The 25,636-nt window shown below is 43.5% G+C and overlaps 1 protein-coding gene across 2 annotated transcripts in view; it reads left to right on the forward strand.

Annotated features, from left to right (window-relative positions):
- The first annotated feature begins 515 nt into the window (after positions 1–515).
- Positions 516–25,636, forward strand: part of ryk (receptor like tyrosine kinase) — a 50,495-nt gene continuing 25,374 nt past the window's right edge. For both annotated transcript variants that reach the window (XM_080771119.1, XM_080771120.1), the window contains exons 1-6: positions 516–1,226; positions 19,465–19,586; positions 20,291–20,390; positions 20,825–20,956; positions 21,778–21,840; positions 23,515–23,659. In XM_080771119.1, coding sequence (XP_080627245.1) covers positions 983–1,226; positions 19,465–19,586; positions 20,291–20,390; positions 20,825–20,956; positions 21,778–21,840; positions 23,515–23,659 — 806 coding nt within the window. In that variant the 5' untranslated portion in view covers positions 516–982. The remainder of the gene's footprint in view (positions 1,227–19,464; positions 19,587–20,290; positions 20,391–20,824; positions 20,957–21,777; positions 21,841–23,514; positions 23,660–25,636) is intronic.

The following is a 25,636-nucleotide window of genomic DNA, read 5'->3' on the forward strand; positions in this document are numbered from 1 at the left end:
CACACACACAGTCGCATTGGCCCCTTAGATACTCGATTGGCCCCTGTAGCGCCGCCACTTACATTCCTTAGAAGTAAAGTAAGTACCAATATAAACCTTTTAAGAAATTAGGCAAGAGACCTTCTGTGAAAACTTGTCCCTCTCCGTCAAAATAAAATAACATTATTTAATAAATAAACAAAAAACATATCCTTATTTGGCATTTTGCTCAGAGCAAATGACATGGATTTATTATAATCACCACATCACCCATTCATTTACAGATTTACACACGATTCGAAGAGTGGCGCTTCTTGGCGCAAGGGGGGGGGGTCGCTCGCCATAATAGTCGCCCCCCCCCCCCCCCCCCAAGAACAGATCTACAAGCTAACAACGCGTCGCGAAGCAACACGTTGTTAGCTTGTAGATCTGTTCTTTTTTTGGGCGAGCGACGTCGGCTCCGCTACTTGCTGTCGTCAGAGCAGCGCCCCCTCCCTCCAATGAAAAGTGGGATAGTAAAGAAGGAAAGACACGGAGGAAGGAGGACCATGGAGGGAGAAAGCTGGATGTGTTAGCAGCGCTCTACTTTTGGAACACATTTTTAGGATATTTTGCCCATCTTTTTTTCGCTGTCAGGAGGTACGATTCGCCGCGTGGATGTCTCGCGTTTCTCCGAATCGAGTCTAGAAAATCCCATTCACAATCAAACCCGGCGGTTTTGACCTGGAGCGGTTACTTTGGACGGTGTATTAGCCCGACTGAAAGTTAGCCCTGCCCCGGCTAGCTGTCGAGCTAAAAGCACAGAGGAGGGAGGGAGGGAGAGCGAACACTTCCAAGTGAACACGGACGGAGTAAAAAAAAGAAAACAAAGGAAAACAAAGCGCGACTACATGAGTAATGTCGCCTTCGGGGGTCGACTTTAGATACGGATGAGACCGAGATCATCATCATCGGGTATCGAGGAAGGCGACAACAACTGCGAGGAGCCAGACGAACAACTGCTATGTTGGGGTTGATTCGGTGCTCTGGCAGCCCGTCTGAGTCCCGAGGTCGGCCCCGCTCGGCACTGTGGACACCGGGGGGCTTCTGCTGCTTGTTCTTCCTTCTGCTGCTGGAGGAGGGGGCCGTGGTCTGCCTGAACAACCCCCCCAGCAGCCCTACGAGCGTCAGCAGCAATAACAATAACAACAACAACCGCCCCAGTATCAACATATACATGAGTGTGGAGGAAGTCAAGAAGCTTTTGGGTAAGGAGGAGAAACTTACCGTAGCTCTGTGTGCGTGTATGTTCGTGTCCAGTGTCCACTTGATTGATTGATTTGAAAATGTTATAGGAAATGGGTACATTTCAACGAAAGTAAAGGTCAATACAAAATCTGCTACGAGGATGAAACCATGTTGTTTACATCAGGGTCCTCCATTTTCAAATCATCAGAACTACGGCTACTACAACAATTATTACCTGTGCCACTTCAACATCAAATTACTTATTATTACCATCATTCTTATAATGCTTTCTTACTCTTGTGCAAATCTGCTCACTTGTTTTACTTAATCCAAACTGTACTGATGCTATTATGCTAATGGTATTTGTATATTTGGTTTTTGATTGTGAGGAAGCATGTGATGTCATTTTGGCGTTCTCTTATCCCATGTGTCAGCCTGCTGACTCGCTGTGGACCGGGCAGCATGTCTGTACGAAGGAGGAGGCGAAGAGGTGGATGTATGTTAGCAAAGGTCCAAAAAACGAATCACTGTAATTTATATGTGCTGCATTTGTCTTATCAGTACTCCGAAAAACCCAGAAATGGATACATTATACTCCTAAACAATCACTAAAATGCAGACACAGACAATTGCTAAATTATATTAGAAGGATCTTGAACTGATGCTATCGGTCCTTCTGACTCCTGACCCACAGCTGGTCTAAACAAGTAGACCATTGTCAGGCCAGGTTTAAGTTCCAGTCTTGATAGGATATGGACTACATGTGTTCCATGCCTTGAGCTTAATCCATGTCATCCAATTAATGTTTTCCTTGTGTTCAGTGTGTGTTGATGTCTGTTTCCATGGCAACATGGATAGCAGTGAAATTAACTTGTAGTCTATGGAAATGTAATCGTGGGATTTAAGAAAAACAAAGGGGTTTAAGTAACTTGTTACTGTAATAAGAAGCATATGATTTTTAGACGGCGACCATTTGTGTGAGAGAGAATATGGCCTACTGTGGTTTGGGGAAGCCTAAGGCGTCTTCTTTATAAATGCAGCAGTCTTTCTCTTGTAGGTTTGTACATTCAACAAACAGACTTTTAGCCCCATACTGAACTTGATATCTAAATACCTAATGACATTTCCAGACCATCAAGGGACATGAATCATGGTATCCAAATTCCAAAAGAGCTCGGACTATAGACAAAATTAAGATAGAATTTGTGTAAATGTCATCCAATTATAGTGACTACTATTTGACCTGCCACTGGGGGAGGTCTGGTTCCCTCCATTTTCAATCACTGATAACATAGACATTGTGTTATCACAACATAGACTGTGAGTGAGCAATATGGGCTCAATAGACGTGGAAAGCACTGTTGAGTCTTTGAGATGCTATTTTAGAACTATTTAATTGGATGAATATCTGGTTATGTAGACAGCCTTGGGATATGGCTGCAACTGCAACAAATTATATGCCCATAACATTGTAGTCATTTGTGCATTCTTCCCCTGAGGAATGAAATGCATCCTGGGATGATATTGATCACCCAGAGATGCTGTGGTCCTCATGTGGCATGAAATGCTCCATTGTTGAACCGTTATTGAACCATCAGATGCTTTTAGGTTGAGAAAGACCACTACATGTCAAGATGGTATTCTGAATACTTGGCTTTTAAATAAGCCCTAATCCTTTGGCAACAGCTTCATTTCTGAACGGCAAAAACAGTAAGTCCCAGGCACTCAAATGTTAGGAGAAATGTGAATACAATTAAAAGGCCGTTGTCATGATTACTGCACACACAGCAACTCAACTACTTCAACGTAATGTATTGGAAGGATTGCTGTGATGATCTTGGACTTGGACATTCTGTTTCCATTTGTGTAACATTTCTGACAACCCTGCTAATGCACACTGCTCAGACTGGATAACAGCCAGCACACCTGTCCCAGCACCAATAAGTATGGCGTGAGAAGTGAGAATATATTTATTGAATTGCTAATAGAAAGGAAACTGCTTTTATGATGCCTTCATATTATTGGACTGAGACCCATGTTGATTTCACACCTACTGTGTGGGCACTGGGCAATCAAATTGAAATGTTCTGCCAACCAGATGTTGAAATACTCACTGGCCATAGATCATGTAGCTACCATAACAAAGCTATTATTTTGTGTAATATGGACTCAACCAACTTTATCTTGCTAGCTCTCGCCAACGTCCCCACTGTGTAAACACTAGCTAATAAAACAACAGTAAAAGTATTTTTAAATAAACTAATACCCCCCCACTCCCCTTAGAATCAATAGAGTGAGTGGTTTCTGGGTGGTTTTTTGAACATAATGATTTAAACTATGTCTCATTTAGTTCTCAAGATCTCAGGCTAATTGAACACTTATGGGAGATTCAGAGTGGCGCCTCAGACAGTGTTTTCCACCATCAACCAAACACTAAATGGTGGAATCTCTTGTGGGAAAATGGTGTTGCATCCCTAAAACAGATTTCTTCATGCTTTTATGCCAAGCCGCATCGCATCTGAGATGTTTTGTCAGCCCTTGGAGGCTCAGTGTTCTGTGAAGGCACATATTCTCTGCGTTTCCTTTATTTTTATTTTCATAGTCAATCTGACAGTTTAAAACAAATAGGCAATAGGCCTGTAATTGAGGTCAAGGCTGTTATACAATTTGGTTTTGTTGCTTACCCACAGAAGGAAATAGTTAAGAGAGATTAAAGTACATTATATTTTCAAACCCCATGCTGAACTTGAGATCATAAAAATAAGCCACTCAAATTTTCATTATTATTATGCTTGGGGTTTTGTAAGTTCAGGTGTGCTTTGACAACGGTTGAATTAATGGTTGTGTTCTCTTGTACACAGTCTAATAGCCTTCCTACTGTGGTCTGGGGCACAGCCAGAGCAGCACCGTGATTGGTCATGAGTTGTTAATAAAGGGTTTAATGTCATGACTGAGGGAGGTGCAGTTTAAAACTAGTCATAACTGAGTGAGTGCCAGTGCCCAGCACTAACGTACAATTTCTTCCTCGAGAAAAGAAGCTCTGGTATGAGACTATGAGCAGCTTCTCACAGACCAGGGGGCTGGTAACTAATAATTCACTATAAAACCTTCAAAGCATTGAGATATGTTGTAGAGAATTAGTTTGTTAAATCAACCGTCATCTGTATTATTTTGGTAGAAAACAAGACGGTGTAAAAAGCCTTGCTAGCATAGTGACCCCTTGAGGCTGTGCTAAAGGGTTGTGCTAGAGGAGAGCCCATGGGGTCACCAAAACCAGTAGGGTTCATCTTTCTGGGAGCTTGAGGGTGCACAGCAAATTTGATGGCAGTGCCACCACTGCCGCCAGTCGTCTTTGTTGTTTTGGACCAAGAAGCCAAGCTAAAAATCCTTGACGTGTGACAATTGTTATCCAGTGTGACATGGTACATTTTATTTATATACAGGAAGTTGTGCTCCCCATCCCCATTATGCATATGCAGACTGTGGCCATCTTGCCATTAAATTAATGGCAGGCTGGTAACTAGCTGCAATTTGCCATTGACTTTTTCTCATACAGCCCTGTCAAACAGCATATACACTGTCTGTTTTGTTTATTGTCCACTGTCCAGGCCTTTGATGTCCTCAAGTCAATCAAGATGATATTTATTGTATGCAACTTTTTAATAGAGCTATGGAGTTGTTCTTCCTCAACTGTGCAACTGTGTCGTCGTCGTCCCCCAATAACAAAACGCTTGGATGGGGCCATTTTGGTTCCAGTCTTTGTCAGTAGCTATTTGTTCTGTGTCTTAAGGATTGGGGCTTTTTGAAACGGGGTCATCGAAGACAATATGCAATATGATAGCGCAGTCTCTTCTGGAGTGCCTCTTCATGTCTGTCGTGTGGGGCTGGTGAGAGGCTAATCACTAAAGCCCTGTACTCAAAACAGGAAGATATGTACAATTGTACATGCATGATAAATACTTGTCATAAGATGTTAAATTCCTATATGGTTGTGTATTTTCTTCCTGTATCAGCCAAAGCATTCATTACTCACAGCATACAGTTGCGTCTTGATATGATAAATAATTAAATATCCAATTTAATTATAAAACAAAATCAAACCCTGGCTTCAGTGGACTTGATGCATTCATCCTACCCCTCTCAGACATTTCCTCTTCCTCTCTCTGGGGTCCCCAAGGCTCTGTAAATTCTTTTTACAGATTGTAATCTGCATTCTGCAGCCATGTTTTTTTTTTATTTTCAGGAGCAGTCTGAGTAATTTTACAGACTACAGTGAGATGGACTACCTACATATGTTTATTTTATTTATTTTTTTCTGTTCATTTTATTTGTGCCAACTCATTCCAAGTATTCTAGCAGGTCCAAACTGTTGTAAGATGCTTGCAAATTTAACACTTTAAACATTTCTGAAGCAGAAGCCTTGGCTTTCATAATATGCTTACGTCAAGAAACTGGGAAATGTTCATTCAATGTGGCAGCAGTTGAGTATTTTCTTTAACTCCTGGTAGGACATGCCCTATAAGGGCATAGTTGTAAAATGAATCACCTGGCATGTGACAGGATGATGCATTCTTTATGGGGCCCTTGGTGCAAAGTAACTCACTTTTGCACTGGTCTATGTTGTCATCTCTGTCTTTGGCCATCGGTTTTGTGTGCTACTAGTATAAAGTTTATAAAAATATAGTTTTGCGCTGCTGACTCTTAATTAACGATGGTGAGCAGATTCCCAAGATCCCAGAATTTGTTCTGCCTTTCCCCTGCATGTCTCTGTAATGTAACAGTTATTAAAGTAGAGACCCACTTTGTCTTCTCCCATAGCAGTCTTTGATGATGGTTTTTGATCTTCCCCTGTGTATGCCGGCCAGGGCCTCTCTTGAGGTTTTGTTCAGAGCCCCCCAGGCTGTATGGATAAATGTCCTAGTACCCGACTGTTATGTTGTGGCTATAAAAGTATGCATGCCATGGACATACAATAGCAGTGCACCAGCAAAAAACATAAAAACGCCTACAAGTTGACGGGTAGGAAGACCAGCGTCATCTTAAAGATGCCAACAGCAGCTGGGGAGTATCTCTGCTATAGAGACCTACTGTTTGTGCATTTGTTGTTAAAGGAATCCAGAGAGGCCATCTTTGTCCTGCCTGCTTGGGCTGTTTTGCCTGGTCTCGGGTCCAAATTAAAACGGTTCATTTTGGGATATCAGGCTCAGGTTGGCTCCCTGTCTTGTTGACATCAGTTAAATGACAGACAACAGAACTTCAGAGTTCAGAGTCATATTTTTTAATCTGGCTCATTATTGTCAATAATGAACCTAATGAACACCTACCTGGCTGGGGAAATATGCCATTCTTTTAAACCATGCTATGACCTACTTATTGATGTATTTTAGATGCATATATCACACTGTTAGAAATTAAAGTACACTGCCTGGGTCATAACTCTAGATTGCACCCTACCATATAACACCTGCAAGCTCTTTAAATTTGATTCAATAGCATATAGGCCCTGGTATTGGATTTTTGTGTGGCAGTTTCTTATGACTAGTATAGGAGGAGTTACAACTTTTCTGGTTTAATCATCAGGCTTTTGTCATCCTTCACATGAGTTCTGTTGCAGCCGGCAACTAAAACAAACAGTGATATTAAAAGCAGCAGAGGTCTTAGCAGCCTTGTGTGGCTCTGCTTACCTTCAACCAACACAAGTGCAGAGATTAACTTTTAGGAGTCAGGGAATCTGAAAGCCAAATATCAACATTACAGTAACATATACACTAGAAAAACCCAGACAACTTGGACAAGGACCCAAAGGAGAGTGGTAATTTATTGTCTCTTAGACAGAGCAATGTTCTTGGATTTTGCGTTTGGTGACAATTGGATGTCAAATGTTTTTAATATGTATATTAAATTAGCCTCACGACATAACAGGGTTCTTGTCTCCTCAGATATACAGCTGAAGGGATTTGATTTTCATTATTTTCAAACTATTTGCTTGTGTCAAATGCTTCTTGATATTGCAGTTAATTCAGACTCTCTCTCTGGTGTATTTGGATAGACACCATGTTTATGTTCCCACCTGGGTTCGTTGAACCCTCGTCTCCTCCATCGGAAACCAAACATTTAGCATTCGAAGGGCTGAATCCCCCCTGGCCAAGGGGGGGGGGGGTCTGTTCTTCAGGCATTGCTACTCTGGTACATTTATAGACAGTTTTGTAATAACAGTAGTCTGTTCTGTATATATGACTTGACTTTGTAACGTCACATTTGTTGAACATAAATGGGCTGTGTACCAAAATTGTTGAAGGTGTATTTTATTTTTTAATTAATTGCATTTTTCTTCAAGCCTCTAAAAGGCTGTCATTCATTTGAATGTTAATCCCAAATTGTAGCCTTTGAAGAGAGCAGTGGATTTGCCATTGGCAGGGTGCCCTGCTACTAGTCCTGTACATACACACACTTCAACACATGCTGCCTCCTGTTGACAAAAAAGGAATGTAATCTCATAAGATTGTTTTCCAAAGCATACAGCAGAGGAGTTTAGGCTTGCACTACTCGGGATGGGAACATCGGGATCTGTTAGCTCTCTTAGCAGGAGTGAAGGATATGGATGGAATTGTTTTTGCATGCATAGATCTTGCTATTATTCCATTTAACACCATATTTTCTTCATTTTTGAATCAGCTGCGGGTATAGAATTTTAGAGCTACTGTCATTACATGAGCCATACATTGGCCATATAGTATATTGTACCTTCTATGGGGTACTGTATGTGTCGGAAAAATTGTCGAATGTAGCTTGCCAAGCTCCCAAGCCAGGGGGGCGTCACCATTTTACTCAAACGCAAAAGGAAATCCATGCTCGCATGTGTGCATTACAGTAGTTTCAAGGCTCAAGAAGACCAGTGTACTAGTTGCAACAATAGTGTACTGTATATGAAGCTTTCAGGATATCCGTCAAATGTATCGGACATTGTGCTACACCTTGATATGAGGGATATGACGTGACAATGTTAGCTAGCGGTGTATTCAATTAATCGATCCGATCGACAATCAGGACGATAGGTGAATCGATCGAGAGGCTGCTGTATCGACACAGCAATTAACGGCATGAATTTTCTGGGTGACGCAGTGTTGCCAAACGTACCTCTGTTTAACGTTATCAAATCCCCCCTTGGGAGTTGCAGTGCACTTTCCCAGACCCCTTGTTAGGAGGTTTAGACATTTATTTTAATTTAAAGATCTCTGCGGGCCTGAAAGTCCTTTATTGTATTTGTGCAACATGGCCATTATTTTGAGTAAACGTTTAATCGAGATATATCGATATATCAATATATCACTATATATTGTATCGTGTTGTGGCCTCTGTATCGTGATACATATCTATCGTTCGTGAGATTGCAAACAATATCCACCACTAATGTTAGCTCTGGTAGGAAGCAAAATTGCCAGCTGAGAAGAATCAGCAGATGGTCATATCATGTAGATGTTGAAGAAACACAGTCTGTCCCGAGTGTTCTCTGCACATTTGAATAAGAATATAAAGCTAGGCCTATATTATGAATATGATTAGTAATAGAGACACACTTGGGGTATTGTGGCTGTTGAAGTTCCGAGTGAGCAGAGGGACTGTTCTAATTTTGTTCTGCTTTTTCCTCTCACGCACCATTCATTTTGATATCTTTACCAACCAGCGTTGCTCCTGTGGGAGAACAGGGGAAAAGGCAGAGGAAAGGGACATGGATGAAGTGTTGAAGTGGATGGGGGGGGTTTGGTCTGCTCGTCTCTGGGCTGGTGAAGTACAAGAACTATCCATGATTGTTTTTGCACATGGGACTAATGGCTGGTAATCTGTCTGTCCCACAAATCTTCTGCTGTGTCAGAAGTTGCTTTCTTAACCTTCCTCCCTACTTCCTCGCCACCTGCGTCCCCCTCCCCCCTAGTCGCTGTTCTGCTGCGTCTCCTCGTCTAGAGGTCCAAGTCTGCTGTGCGGTGCCAGGTCTGAAATTGTACTGCAGCTCCGCTCCGGTAAACTAATGTTCTAACTCAGTCAGTGCCATGGTTTTATAATAAATAAATAATAAATTGTACTGCAGCTCCGGTAAACTAATGTTCTAACTCAGTCAGTGCCATGGTTTTATAATAAGCTCAGCTCTGATCCTTCTTGTTTCAGTTCACTTAATTTCTGTCTCTGGAGAGGTATCACCAATACGTTTTGCACACTACACATTACATTAGGTGTAATCACACTACGCATTACATAGTTAAGCCTTTCAAGGAAGGAACCCTATAATAGTTAAATGTATAAGAATTTGTAGAATGCTCTGGTTAAGTAGCATGGTAGAAAAGTCAGCTGTTCATCATAGGGTTCTTTGGCCCTGTGGAGCTGTGGTAACGGTTCAAAAGATGGGCTACACTTTTTGTGGATACAATAATGAATGGTAGCATGAGTCTTTTTGTCACAGTTGCTTGGCCATAGTCATTGAACAAGCCACGCCTATGATTTAGGCCACTGTTTCCCAAACAGTTGGTCAGGAGTAGGACCCATTTTTGGGTCAAAGACCAATTTTTATGGTCTTTTATTTCTCATGACACAAGTAAAAATCCCATTTTCCTTTCCTACATTTGAAACAAACAAGCAAACAAATATAAGAAATTCCATATATACTAATTAAGAAGTATTGAAAATAGCACGGTGCACTTGTAGATCTTCTATTTTCCACTTGTTTGGGTCCCGGGCAAATCTCTCTCTTGGGTCTTGAGCTGAGAAGTTTGGGAACCACTGATTTAGGCTATTGGAAAGAATGTTGACTGACCAAGTCACGTTGCCTCAGCAGGTAGTCATCTCTGAACATAGTCTAAAAGATAGACTGAATACCATTCTGCTTGCCAGGACCACGGACCCCCCCCCACCCTCTGCTCTCATAAGTTCAAGGAAAGCTTCAGTAATCATTCAGAAGACCCAATGGCTTATCTGTGTCATATGCTCTTTAATATAAATAGTGAAGGGCCTGCTCACTCTCTCATTTCCTCTTCACATTGACATCTCGAGAAGATGAGGATCGGGGTAAAAATAGCGTGAAAAAGTTGTGTGTGTGTTTACTGCTTTGGTCTATAATAATGGCCTGTTTTCAGCATGCTTTTCCACGGAAGATTTCTCAGCGCAATAGATCCAAAACATTGCTCTGAGGAAATTTGCTGGGTGGAAAGGGAGCACTGAGAAAAGCCTGTTTGGTCTGGTCCCCGACTCCCCGCACGACACGACCCACCCAGTGTCGCTTGTGTTGCCGCTCAGCACAAACACGCTGTATGTCTTTTCCAGTCATGTTGACTGCCCTTGCTGCTCATGATTGCTTTGACTGTTGTTTTGGCAGAATTAGCTAGGCATTTCCCTGTAAACTTGGTAGTTTTCTCCGTAACATTGTGACTCCTTTAATGCAGAAGGCATGGCACTACTTTAGGGCTGTGTTCTTGAGTTTAAATGTTTGTTGTGAGGTCTGCCATATAAAATGGTAAGGCCCAGGAATGAGGGAAAAAAAAGAGAAATGAAAGTGTAATGTGAAAATCCCTGGTGCATCAGGAAGAGCCTAGCGCGTTCTCAGCCTTCCTCAAAGAGCTGAAAAGAGCCCGTGAACGGTGGGAGGGTTATTGACGGGTGGATTCATGCCCTTCATGCCACTCAGCAAGGATTGTGTGGTTGAATGGGGGATTGGGGGAGCCTGGTTCTCACAATCTATTGTTGGAGATTCTGTCGAACAAGAACCCATTTATAGTGCGTTGCCCTCTCCGATTAAATCTATAGTTGTATTAGTCTGTGATTTTCAAGTTTGGGTTGTACAGTAGTCTAGTCTTTGTTTGTTCTCTTCGTAAATCCTTCTCAGTTGCCGGTCTTTTGTTTGAATAGGAAGGCAGCAAGATGGATATTCCTTTATTTATTTATATATTTATATTTTTTTATGGCTTTAGCCTTTGTTTTTTTTTATAGATGGACAGAGTGACAGTAGGCTGACAGGAAATGGGGAGAGAGATGGGGGGATGACATGCAGTAAAGGCCGTCGGGATTCGGGAGTCGAACCCGCCCGCCCGGGCCAAGCAAAGCATTTTATAAATGGAAGAAAGAAAAAAAAGCTTAATTTCAGGGTAGACGATGTCAATCAAGATACTACTGTACAGCTAAATCTGGTATATATTTTTTTAATTTATACACTAAGAATTAAATGAACACTCCAAATTTAGGATATAGGCATTTTATTGCAATTTTTCATTTTGTTTCACTGCCTAGGGCGTGTTTGGACGAGATACATTTATGATTACAGATCGCCTAGGGCATGATTGGACGACATAAGGGTTTATAGTGTTTAATAATGATTTTTAGCGGCTCTTGGCGTCGCGTCACCAGGAAATGCTTCGCTTCCGTATTGGCGACATCATCGATTCTTTTCCATCCTCAGGTCCCGGGCTAGACGCCATCCAAAAAAACATTTTGTATTGGAATTGAGCTCAGATTGAGGTGATCATACAAGACATCTATGTTTTTCAAGGTCAATAAAAAATCATCGCTACCGTGCGGGACCCTTTCCCCCAGCGCTTATGATGAGAACAAAAGTATGTGACATGTGCCCCGGACATGATTCCGTGTTCCCGGAAGTGCGTGGTGTCGCTTCAAATGGGGAATGCGGGCTGAAAACCGTGGCATTGTGCGCCAAACCACTAGATGGGGCTGTGGCGGGTAAAGAGTTTTAAGTGATTTAATTATATTATAACGAGGAAATTAAATCCATTAGCAGGGGAATTAATGGCATGCCATTCTCTTTTAAAGCAGTGTGAATGTGCTTTTAATTATCCATCTCCATCCACCATCTTGCTTTAGTTTCTACCATCCCTTACAAACCCTTTACTTGACCTCCTTCATACATAGCCAAGGCATTCAAGCTGCTGCTATATTCACATAGCTGTATTCACGAGCTGCCCACATGAAAACATGGCCCAAATTTAGACTAGAAGGAGGGGCTGTGCCAAACGCCACTTAGACGAGCCTGTATTCAGCCTCAAGGTGAATTCATCCTGCCACAAACAGCTAATCATATTTCTGTTTGTTCAGTAAACCGTTTGCTGTTTGTTGAGTAAACCAAGGTGCCCCCATTCGGCAGCAAGCAGCCCTCAATGAGACGATAATGGGAAGACAGCGGCAGACAGTCGCTCTCAGATTATCTTTCCTTCCCTCCATCCTCCTCGGCCCTCGAGGCATTCGGCAGAATAAAAGAGGAGAGACTGATGTATGGTTTCTTTGAAGTTGGTGAAGGAAAAGCTCTGAGATGGTGACTTACTGTGGTGTTTTTCCTCCTCAATGTGGAATGCATTAAAGCTTTGCTTTTTGTTGTTATTGTTGCTGTCTTTTGCACCAAAGCTGCCGTTCAAATTTAGCTGGCAATTCCTTTTTTACGGGGAACCTTCTGCATCTTGGTTGTCCATGGACTGCATTATGACTGACCTTTAACCCTGCTGCTGACCCAGTCCTTCATGCCCATCCGTTTCTGTGCTGTGATGTTGACCTGGAAGTCAAGTAACATCTGAAAGTGTTTTTCTGTTACTACGCACACCAACCCACATCAACCACAGCAGGTTGGAGCTAATCTTTCTTTCTTTTTTTTTTTGCATCTCGTCTGCTCGCCACCTGCAAAGATTGGAGTGTGGCTGCCAGTGTAGAATTCCCTCTGTGGAATTCTTTACATGCTACCGAGTATAAATCTGATGGGGTCATCCCTATGTTCCCCACTTACCTTAGGGTTTGGGGTTAGCGTTAGGTTTCTGGTTTAAGGACTTCAGTGTTTTGTACTATACAATTGTATGTATAAGTATAGAACAAAGAATGTTTGTTTTTGCCATCATTGTTGAAGAGTCTGAGCAATTATGTTTTAGTTTATTTTATGCCAGTGTTAATTTTTAGTTTGCTAAGACTAGATAGTTTAAGTAGGCTAGGCAGGGCTAAAGTTCAATGGATTGTTCAAAGACTTTGCTGCTAAAAGTAACACTAAGACTAAGTTGCTAAAATACTTACTAGAATTACTACAATTACTAAGTTAGGTTTAGGTTTATTCTAAGTGGGGAACAAAGAACCTTTTTTGCATGGTGGGGAACATAGAACCTGGGGAACATAGGTACGCTCCCAATCCGATTGCTTACAAAAAAGAAAATGTTTAATGGCAAATCATTACAGCAGCAGAGAAATGATGCTTTTTAGTATTGAGTTTAGTATAGCATCACCTCATCAAGAATGATTTACTCACTCAATCGGTTTCATTCCACTGTTATTATTCTTCTCACATATGTTGATTACTTATACCATGCACGTCGTAGTGTGTGTTAGTTTCCATGGAGATAAGCACATCAAGTTTATTTTCCATCACTGTTATGTATGTGTATGCATTTCATGCATCTGGCCCCAGATAGAGTTGGGCTACCACTGGACCATTGCAACCATTGTGTAATTTCAACCAATTGTGAACAAAATTCCACACAGGCGGCTGAAAGCTGCAACAGTATTATTTGCTGATGACTTAATGATACGTTATATTATTGCTGGTGTGTGACTGACCACCTATCAGGATTTCCGTTGGCTTGTATTTCCTCCTGTGCTAGTCACACCTCCTACTGTGCTAGTCACACCTCCTACTGTGCTAGTCACACAAAATCACACACTGAACTGAGTGGTGCAACTATACATTTATTGTTATAGTTACTGTGCTCTGTACTGTATTGTGAGTTACCGTGTGGGGGTCCCCAGGGGGTCAGCATAATATCCAGACCCCCAGGAACGCGCCCAGGGGGGGACGGGGGACGGACCTGGTTCCGGCCCCTGTCCGAAACGTTCGAGAAATGACAGAGTTACCGTGTTGCAGATTTCTGTGCTCGGACACAGGGACACGTATAGGGACAGGGACAGGGACACACAGCTCCGTAATGGAGCGGAGGCACCGCTCAAAATGTTTTACCAGTAAAAAGCTCAAGATCCAGCATATGAAGATCTTGCCAACACATAAAGGGCAAGGAGCTTTAATAATATCTTATACTAAGGCGTGGAACATCTAAGCTAAGCCGACGATAGGTTGTCACTGGCAAAAACGTCCATTAGTGGCTCAGTTCTCTATTTGTTAAAACAACAGAACGCATCTCTCTTTCATTTTGAGACAGCCTGGCATTAGAATGCAGCTGAGATTATACACCTTTGGGTTTATCATTTTTAGAGTTTGGCGTATGCTGCTGCCTGCGTCCCTACAGGTCTGAGATTTGTCATTTTTATATTTCAACGCATCAGCATGGATATAATGTCCAAGTTTCCCCCATCCCATTTGACTGTTAAAATTTTAGTTTTCATAAACGATGACTCTCCCCACTGCTGGCTATGGATGGATGGAACATTTGAGTTTTTTCTTTTTTAATGGTGGGAGAAGCAGCGGTTGTGTCTTTTGACATACTGATAAACCATTTCTAACCAAATGTCTGCTGGAAAGGAGAAAAATAAGATGTTTAGGCTATTTTGCTGAAATATGACACGTTCACAGGAGTTTTATTAGAGTTTGGCCACTACTTGACCACTCAACACACTACGTGCACAAATCAACTGAATCAGAAGGACAAGCACTGTTTTTTGTTTACGTGAGCAAAAGTCCTTTTCATTGAAAACATTAATCAGAATATATTGCTTTGCCTTCAGTATTTGCTTGACAATGAGAGAGAGGCTGTGTAGGTTTTATATACTCTAGGTATATATTCTCTCTGAAAAACTAAAATATTACTGTACATATTGGCTGACAGCACACTTTCCCAGTGGAAAATCTGATGGCCACGATTAACCTTACTGTAGCGTAACAGAGCAGTGGTGATAAATCGCTCTCCTCTGAGTCTTATCATTGACTTGAAATGAAAAACATATTTACTGGACATGTGATGTGATGTGACCTAACAGATTAGAAAACTGCAGTGCTAGCCCATCCGCATCCATCTTCACATGGGCGGTCAATCAGACCCCACATCTGCAATTCAGTTGTGGACAAAAAGCAGGCCTCTCATGGGCTTTCACCTTTGTCCTTCAATGGTGATTTGTACTTGGTTAGGCGCCGGTGTTGCGCGCTAAAGTGCCATCTGCAAGCTCACAATGCATTGCGCAGCAACGCATAGATGGCGTCTTCCCATGAAACCCAAGACGATGGGATCGTCTGCTGCATTAGCCGCACTCCCTGCCTCTTGCCCAAGGATTTGTTTGGAGTTTCCAGTTGATAGGCTTTGGAGACAGGCTCCCTCCCCCCCATTAATGTGGCCAGTATCTCCTCCGCGAGAGGCCACAGGCCAGGGGGGAGTGTTTATCTCCCGGGCGTTCAGAGATGGAGGCTTTGGGAGGCACGGCGGGACTCGGTGCACAGGAGGGTCTTTGTTCTACCTGTGCTGGCCGTGCCACCTGGCCACCAGCACCTTTTGTTCTACTACCTCGTTGCCTGCAACGTGATCCGCGGGACTGCAAGAGAATACTCTGTGTTTACGTTCTACCTGCTGAGGCCCACGATGTGGGCTAGATTTATTATCCCAGATGCATCGCATGTGTCCATTTACAGTTGACAGGCATACATGAACAGACGTCGTAATGCAAGTCATACATCTTGTACACGATCAATGATACAGCAGGGCTTCTCGTTTAGTTGAAAAATGATCTGGTCAGAATTGAAGCGCAGGCTACATCCAGTGAGACATCAAGCTGTTGCTGTTGTCTTTCAAAGCAAAGATTTCTCGGATTGCCCAAAATCCAGTGCTGTGCACTTACAATTTGGTTTACATTTCAAGTTGCACATGGAAAATATTTTATGTGTCCATCAATCCACAGCATTTCATTTTTACACCATCAGTTGAACTGCCTTTAGTTCCGCTTCACTCTTTAATTTGTCCAACAGTCCATACTGGGCCAGTGTTGGCCTTTGCTATGCCATAACACAGCATAAAAGGGAGAGTCACAGCTTGGGGCATTTCTTTACTGCTCTAGTTATCGTTTTTAATGGACTGCACTCAGTGTGCTAGGTAACTAGGTCTTGAGTGAGTCTCCTTTCAAGTAGAGCTAAATAAGGGTTAAAGTAGGGCTAAATTAGGCTTCATCGTATGACCATATTGCATAAAGAAAACAATATTTAATTTAGTTTTTTTTAGTGCTCTGTATCATTTTGGCAGATTATTCACAAACTTGCCTGTAAGCTAGGAGCTAGTAAAGTCATACCTTAGGATCTGTAACTTATAATCACGCGAGTTCTACTAAAGCTTTAGCAGTGACATTCCCAAGCTTTCCAGCGTGTGCATTTTTTTCCCTCTTTGTCATGCTTAGAAGTGGAAGCAGTTGAACCATGAAGTAATTAAGTATAAAAGGAGTCCCCCCCCCCCCCCCATGCTGCCTCCTCCTCTCTCTCCTGCCGCACAGTTGTACACAACATAGTCTTGGAGTAAAGCAAGCAAGCAGAAGCTACTTAGAGAGTGGATTATGAATGCAAGGCTCTGAGGTAGACCACATGAGTTTTGTAACCAGCTAGTTGTTACCGGTGTAAGAATAGTCCATCGGGGGCACCAATAGCCTAGCCCTAGTGGTTAAGGCAAGTATAGCTAAGTACCACATAGGCTCTGATGCCTAACATTGAGTCCTGGGTTCGATTCCTGAACCCGGCGACATTTACAGCATGTGGCTCCCCAACTTTCTCTCTCCGTTTCTTGACTCCTGACTGTGAGTGTGTGTACTATCAATGAAGGCAGAACACATTAAACAAGAATGACTCAGTCATAACTGCCTGCCAGGTGCAACAATCTCCCGTTTTTGAACATCTATAATCAGATTGTGTGCTGCAGCCTCTGCCTCAGCTCACAGCTCACGTTGCGGCGTTCAGAGTATGGGTTTTATTTTGTTGAGACTGAGTTTTATGGATAAGTCTCTGTCGCTTAGAGGCAGCCAATCATAAAAAATCACACCCGTGTGAAGTAAGTTGTGCAACTCCGTATGGGGGTCCCCGGGAACTTCCAGACCCACGTGAACGCGCCCAAGGGGGCGAGCCGGTTCCGACGAGCTGCCCCGTGTCCGAAACGGTTGAGAAATGACAGTTACCTCTGTCCCCGGGGGGTCCCTCTACTGTACTGTACTGTACTGTATTGTACTGTCACACCCGAAACCATCATATAATGTGTGTGTTAGGCTGCGCAACAGTGACACTTGCTTGTGAGAAACAACGAAGCGCTATTTTCGTGCTCGGACAGATATTTTCCGTAATGAAGTGGTTGCACCACTACAGTCACTAATAGAGGTACTAGCAAATGTAGTCCAGGCGCTTTTCAAGCACCTGGCAAAATAATGGATAGTCCCACATGGTTGTGAGTCATTCAGAACAGCGGCTATCCAGCCTTCATCAGTGTCAACACTGACACTGATGAAGGCTGGATAGCCGAAACATTTGTCTCCTGTCCAAAATGCATGAATGGACAATTTTACGTCATAGTGCCTGAGCAAATAGACACGATGATGAGAGCGCCCCTCACTTCACACGGGTGTGATTTTTAAAAGAGCTTCCCGATGGGAACTACAGGTGTGGTAGTTGTGCCCAATGTTGCTTTACATCAAAATGTAAGACCTACACACAAACACATCCCCACAGTGGAATAGCTGTTAAGGTCTGTGGTGTGATCAATGTCTGTGGTGTGATCGATGTTTGAATCCGACCCGTCACCCAACCCAAGTGAAAAAGAAAACTTGTCACAATGAATGAAGTGAACATTCGGCTTAAAGGACCCTGGAAACGGAGAAACCCAGGGCTCTGTTAGCCCCTTTACCCCACGCTTGCCCTGGCAGCACGGTTTTTAATTGCTGTCAAAGCGCGTGGCCGTTCTGCAGAGTGAGACGGGAGTCACACAGAGCTGAGCATGAGGAAGGCAATTATTGCGGCACTAATCTAAGGCAGCATGTGTGCCTGGCGGTGCGTTGCCTAGGGGCTTTGCACATGAGGAGCCTGTGCACAGAGGTGTGAACTTCCACTGCAGTTTAGTCCGCAGTGAGAGGGCACAGCCAACTCAGCCCCGCTCCAGGGCTTTAGAGGAATTCTAACCCCCCCCCCCCTCCTCAGAGCCCTTACCTCATCAGGTGTCAACGGTCAAACGTCCCAAGGCATAGAAGTGCACAGGCATCAGGCAGGACTGTGGGTGGGGTTGGGGGCAGAGACATGAGCCCCCTCCCTTCCTTGAATATCACCAAGGTTGGCAAAAGGCTGTGAATGTTTCTAATTGAGTCAATGTGAGAAGCGGGTCCATGAGTGTGGAGTTCTGAGACCGTGCCCCGGGGTACCTGGGGGAGTTCTGAGACCGTGCCCTGGGGTACCTGGGGGAGCCCGGGCCCATTCTTCCTCTCTTTTAACCCGATCCTCCAAGACTGATAGGCAGGCTACAGTCAGACAAACGGGGGCCAGGGCCGGGCGGGGGGCTTCAAGGACTGATAGACAGGCTACAATCAGACAGACGGGGGCCAGGGAGGGGTGGCTTCAAGGACTGATTGACAGGCTACAGTCAGACAGACGGGGGCCAGGGATGGGGGGCTTCAAGGACTGATAGTGCTGCCCCGAGGCCAGGGTCGGGGATTTCACACAACTGTTATAATGTTATACTGTTAAGTGTTAACTGTAGCACAAGATATGAAAACAACACTGCATGCCAACCTGACCAGCCTGCCGACTTCAATGTGCTGAGCGATTTCTAATGCTATGAATTTGCTGAGCAGCACCAAAGGCTTGGAATTTGGATCGTTGCTGGGTGTTGTTATGCTAATTCCGAAAGGATCAGATTTTTTTCATGGAAAGCATTCCGCTGCCTTCCTCCTAAATCATCCGAAGTCCACATTTTTTCTCTCCCCATGATAGGAAATTGTACTCATATTTTAGGGGTTGTCTCGCATGATTGTTTTGATGTGTTTCAGTTGGGCACTAAGAGCTCTCAAGTGCTAACAGATGTACATAGTCGGCCTATGTCCGGGGTTGTCAGGGGAACCCCCAAATCTAAGCTGGCACTTTGGTGAATATTTCCCCTCTCTCTCTCTCTTGTGCTCTGTGTGGCTGTTTCTTTCAGTTCTCCCTTTCCAGGTAAGAAAATTGTAGAAGTTCATGAACTGTTTTGCGGTTCTTACCTTTGACTTTACCCCAGGAACGGCCTTCTCTGCAATCAATGCATTGTCTAATTGTGTGTACTGTATGTATTTCTCACACAGGTCTAGATGCAGAGCTGTACTACGTGCGTGACGATGTGGTGAATTCCTACGCACTGTCCTTCACCCTGCCTGTGCCCAGTGAAACCAACAGCTTGCACTTCACATGGCATTCCACAAACAAGGTAGGAGTCGATGGCTACCGCTTTTACATGCACACCAATATCCCCTTAATATTCAGGATAATGAAAGTATTTCAGTAAGTTAATGTGCTGGTGCATGTAAACGCCATGTCACAATAAGCTGTCATGCCAACGACGAGATCCAAGGTTAAGGTTCCTGGAATATTGCAAATCTACTTTTGACAGATATCCATACATTGTACGTAGACATAGATTAGAATAATACATATTATAAATACACTTCGACCAACTATTGGACTGTACAATTAGGTCAGTTGCCACTTGAATTCAGTTATCATCATAACTACCTTACATTAGTAGCTGATGGTGCAAAGACAGGCAGAAAGTATGTTTACAGGTGGCACATAGTCGATATCGAAAAGTGGGTTAAAAGTGAAGATAAAACAACATTTAACAACAATTAAGCCTGGGATATTTGATTTAGCTGGGATATGAGGCAGTATTACTGTTCACAATGTAAACATAGCCAATGTCAGCTAATGCTATATCATCACTTGTCTGGCTGCATAATGCATAATTGTGTTAACCATTGTGTCTGTGTCTTGTGCTTTTATTTTTAACACCAACCGAGTGGAACTACAAATTGTGTTGAATGCTCGCATACAATTATTCTTATTCTGATACTGTATCGGACCCTGTATGTCCGCTATCTCATTTGTGACACCAATCTCTCCTCTTCTTGTCAGGTGGACTATCGCCTGGGCTTCCATGTGGAGAACTCTGCTGCCATGAACCCACCCACCAGTAACATCTCCAGCGAAGGGGAGGTTCCTCGCGATGTCTCCGGTTCGTCAAATATCTCCAAAAACCTTAACAAGGATCACATCCTCTCTGGGCTTGTATGAACTAGTAGTCTGTATTGTTTAAAAAAGAAAGCATGACAAGAAAGCAGGTAATGTTTTCCTGAAAATGCGTCATCCTCTGGGATGACGAGAGTGTTTCAGTTTCATACTCCTAGGATCAGGTTTTAGAAATGGTTTGAGTAGCACCGCAGGCTTTTTGTTGTGGTTTGCGACCAGGAAAGGAAGGCTGTCTACTGCATCATGTAGTCCGGAGCATGTCCCCTCTCAGAAAACATCTCAGGACAGAACTGTAATCGATGCAAATTTGTTGAATTTGCCCCTGGGTTATATTATTTGTGCGGAGCCTATATGAAATACTGGTGTAAGTGCTACGAATTGCTTTCTCTAATGAAGGTGAATGTGTATGTTTGTGTTCAGTCTTCAGAGTGGATCTGTTTTGTTCGGGTAAGGTGGACGGAGAGGCAGTTGTGTCGGTGCAACTCAATCTGACCATCCACGCCAACAACTTCACAGTGCTCAACTTCAAGAGGAGGAAAATGTGCTATAAACGTAAGCTTACAGCTTGAGGCAGGGGTTTTGAAATGAGAAATGATTCACTTCTTCCTTTGGCGAATAGTCACACGTTTCACATTTAGCTAGCTTCAATATTTTTCATTCATGCACCAAAAGGAGCCATTAGTCGTTTTTCAGTACTGTCTGCTGTAGTCTTTAGGACTCTAAAAATCCATCTGTCTATCCATGTCATTTGTGACTGTGCATGGTTTTTATCAGAGCCGTGGCATGATCCATCCTCCTCCGGTAGCATGGCGCTGTTGAAAGATCCCACCGTGTGAATTGTACCAGTATTTCTCTTGAGCTCGGTTACTATTTTAAAACCCGCTAGATAATTACACGTTGCCCAGAAGCTCCTTGTCATATGGGCCAAGGATACAAATGTATACCCCACTTTATTTTGAGCGCATAAGTTAAATTAAATTAGCAGCCGTATAAGAATGGCATTTGTGTCTGCCACAATGGAACTTAAAGTGTATACGGTCGGGGAGCTAAAACTAGCCTAGTTCGCACCCTAGTCATACAGTCTGGTGACCCAGGCCAAGACGAATGGATTCTCCAGCATAGTAACTGGGTTTGTTTCCCCTCTACTTGTCCTCCGCTCCCACCCTCCGTGCATACTGATTTTCAGCTATGCAAGTCACACGTCGTATGTTAAGCCACCTCGCCATCTTTGCCTCCATCTCGGGAGTGGATGGTGTTGCTTGTCGCCGTCTCTTTGCAGTGTTACGTGGATGTCTCTGTTGTTTGACTGAAACCTGCTGTTGATTCAGCCGCTGGTCTAATCCCCTCCTCTCTTCCCTCCCGTCCTGTGACAGGAATAGATTCCGACCCCAAGATCCCCTCGCCGTCCAACAACGGCACCGTTCTGAGGCCTGAATGTAAGCATGCCTCACCAATCCATTCGCGCACACACACACACACACACACACACACACCCCCCTTCACGTGACATAATTAACCTGTGTGATTTGCAATGACTGAGCAGAATGAGAGAAGTTCAGTGTCACACTCAGACTCATGAACACTTTGACAGGACGAGTGGCTATTGTCATGTACAGTAAAGATTGAGTTATTCTTATTTGTGCGCGGGTGTTGCTCATTGAAAATAACTAATCTACAAGCTCAGTCACAATGTGTCACGATGTAACACGTTGTCAGCTTGTATAATTGTGTATATATATATAGGTCAGCTTGTATATAAATCAGGCTTAAGAAGGACCTGGGACCTTACAGGTAAATTACAGCCTCTCTCTACACCCACTTAGCCACCATTCAAGATGCCCTCAGCCACTGATGACATGGAGGCTGGATCAGCCAGTGGAGCCTCACCATAGTGCAGCTCACATTGTTTAGAGGCAGTAAGATGTACAATTCAAGGCCCAGAGAGGGAGAGACGAAGATAAATAGGTGGGGGTTAGAGAAACTATGAATGGCATCGAGATGACCCTTCCCCAGTGCTGAGACACACTCTCGTCAACCCGCCCCCCCTCCGTAGCTGACTGGTTGGTCTCTTCCGCCGGGGCTCTGCCTGGGCTCTGCGCTCACAGCCATTGTGAGCCCACTGCTTCAGCAACAAAGCTCCATTAGTGGCCTGCCCCCCTTCTGCTTGGGTGGGCCTGAGGAACCCAGGCCCCCTCACAGGCTTTTAGAGACGTGGTGAGGAAAGCACTCAGACACTGGATCCCGGGCAGAGTCTCTGGTATTTTAGGTCTCCATTAACCCCATATCAGAGCACTTTAGAGTGACTCACCATATCACCTTTGCACGCTTTTCTCAGTCTTTCTCCCCCTCTTCCCATTGCCTTACCATGCATTCTAGCTCAGCGCTGACATAATGGAAATACTACAGGGTTAATTTAAATCTTTAAACCTTATGGGACAATGTTTGGCCACGCTAGTGATGGGGCTCCTAGGATAGCAACGCATGTCAGTCCATCAAGATACCCTGAAATCTACTAGCTGGATTCCCATAGAATCATGCTCCCTGGTGGATGAACCCTACTGTTTATGGAGACTCTGTGGCCTTTCTTCTAGCGCCAGCCTTCTGCTCCAGTGTAAGGAGCAGCATGGCCTCTAGCGGCTGCTAGTCTTACCTAGAGCTACAACTATCCATTTCTTAGCGATTATTCTTTTATATTTTTGAGGGGAGCTACCCCCTCCTATAATTATACAGGTTTATAGTTTGTTTTAAAAACACCATTGTTTTTTCCCTAACAAACATTAAATCCCATTAACAATAAAGATAATTTAATGTTTGTTTTGATACTGTTATATATATACTATAATTAATCTATTGTATTTACTGATCCTATATATATATATATATATATATATATATATATTATTTTTTTTATTGTTGCACACCTTGTCTAGCCCCCTTAGACCTGTTAGCTACTGTATATGTTTTATACCTTTCAATCCCTGAAATCTGTGTTGCTATACAGAAAAAGTAGGTAAGGATTTAGAATTGTCGTTTCTGAAAGGGTGACAAAGTATCCTATGCGCTTCTTTAACGTCTCTTTTCTCTGGTCTGGCCTGTGACCCCTGACCCAGTTGACGGCAGCGTGGCCGCCCCCACCACCTCCACCCGGGTCTTCTACATCAGCGTGAGCGTGTGCTGCATCGTCATCTTCGTGGTCGCCATCATCCTGGCCATTCTCCACCTGCACAGCATGAAGAGAGTGGAGATGGAGGACAGGTCTGTCTGTCTGTCTGTCTGTCTGTCTGTCTGTCTGTCTGTCTCCACCTGCACAGCATGAAGAGAGTGGAGATGAAGGGCAGGTCTGTCTGTCTGTCTCTCTCTCTTGATTGTCTCTGCTATCGGTGCCACAATTGTAATAATCAGGGAAAAGAGACCCAAGCCATTGTGTTTAACCAAATTAACCCTTGTGTCCCTATAATGGGGGGCGAAAATTGCATTGCAAAGTATTGTGAGATTGAAGATTGGCTATTTTAGGTGAAGACATATGGTGTAGAGAGGAAGGAAAACATAATTGGTTCAAGGATAGATCACTGGGAACCTCGGTCAATGAAGTATTTAGAGGTAAAGTGCTTGAAAGGAGATAAGACGTGTCAAATGCTATCGGACCCAGAGGATGGGGGTGGTATTGGCTATTGTGGGGTTGTGACTTGTGATTATGTTTAAGCATGCCAAATGAGGGCTGTTTAAAAAAAAAGAAACAGCACACAGTCAGCGAACCTTAGATCTTTCAGCTGTGAAAGATATTTATAAATATATATGCAGTTAAGCCCAACTTATTGATGTCCAAAGAGCATCAGAAAAGCAGCTCTCACCTCCCCCAGGGCTCATAACGAGCTGAAACCTGTGCCGTAGTGTTCCTGTGAATTCAGATTAGCTGTAAATGTTCTTCCTCCCAGGTGGCTGCATGGAACAGCTGTGTTAGCAGGGTCATCGGGTGTGTAAGGTAGATCTTTAGAATGATCTGCTTCTTCACCACTTAGCCATATACACTTAGTCGTATGACGAGTACAAAAAATGCTGATCAGTGTTTCCCCTTGGATGAACTTGTAACAGCAGAGTATTTATCTTGCGCACATTACACTCATTTCTTATATTTCTTCTTATGTTTGTCAGGTGTCTTTTGAGATTGACAGGTTTCGTGGAGTCACAATGTCCCCGTTGACCACCTCTGCCATCATAGGCAATACCAAGCCTCTTTAATTCTTTCTGTACCAGGTCCGTATATATATATATATATATATACGTACCCCCCAGCTATGGGACGTTATTTGCTAGGTACGTGTATATATACGGACCCCCTCATATACTCAGTTTATATAATGGTTGAGCCCCAGAGCAGCTGTTAACATTGATCCGGTTGCTGTGCAACGCCTCCGTCACCACCAGCTATGGGACGTTAAAAATCCTCCATTTACCTCAGTTCAAAGCGGGATTTTCAAACCTCCATAAGTCGGCAATCTAGGATCGCTGTTCTTGGTGATATTCAGCCATCCAAAGTTGGTATGTCATCTGTGACTTTGTCTCGTATTGCTCCCGACATGTAAACGTTTCTGGCGAGAGGTAAATGGTGTGCGCTAATGCTAATGATGCCAAATGGTTGCAGTGAGTGTGTGCAGGGGGAGGAAACGGATGCTGTTAAAGTGGACGCAGGCTGTGGCACAATTTAACTACATTTAGGCTAACCGCTAGCAGCAAAAAAGTCATAGTGGAATATCCAGAAATCATCTGCATCCAAGCGCCATAACACTTTCGTCCAGCAGGCGGCACTCAATGTGTTAAATCAAATGACATGCCCGAAATAGGGATGCCCGGTTGAAAGCAGTTAGCCATGGCGCAGGTATTTCAGGTCATCCATCATTGTCTATTCAGGGCCCAATCCTCATGTAAAGACGACAACAACAGTTTTCCTTACGTGAAAAGGTTGTTCGCCCTGCCACTAATGTGATATTTTCAGATAAATTGAGTTGCTTTAATGATATTTCACGGAATTAGCTTGATTTGATCACAGTGTCTGTGAGCTCTGATGCAGTTTCGTGGCGATCTAAGTGTTCAGCAAGAACATCATGTTACACAACATCAAGGACTGGTAACAGGATTTTCTTCTCCAGTCCTGCAGGAACTGGAAAACTTGCTAAGTCCACTCTGGACACAGTTCCCCATGGAGCCTTATGTTTAACTTTAAATGCCACATCA

Source organism: Protomyctophum bolini (genome assembly GCF_963924005.1).
Source record: "Protomyctophum bolini genome assembly, chromosome: 8".
In the NCBI taxonomy this organism is placed as follows: Eukaryota; Metazoa; Chordata; class Actinopteri; order Myctophiformes; family Myctophidae; genus Protomyctophum; species Protomyctophum bolini.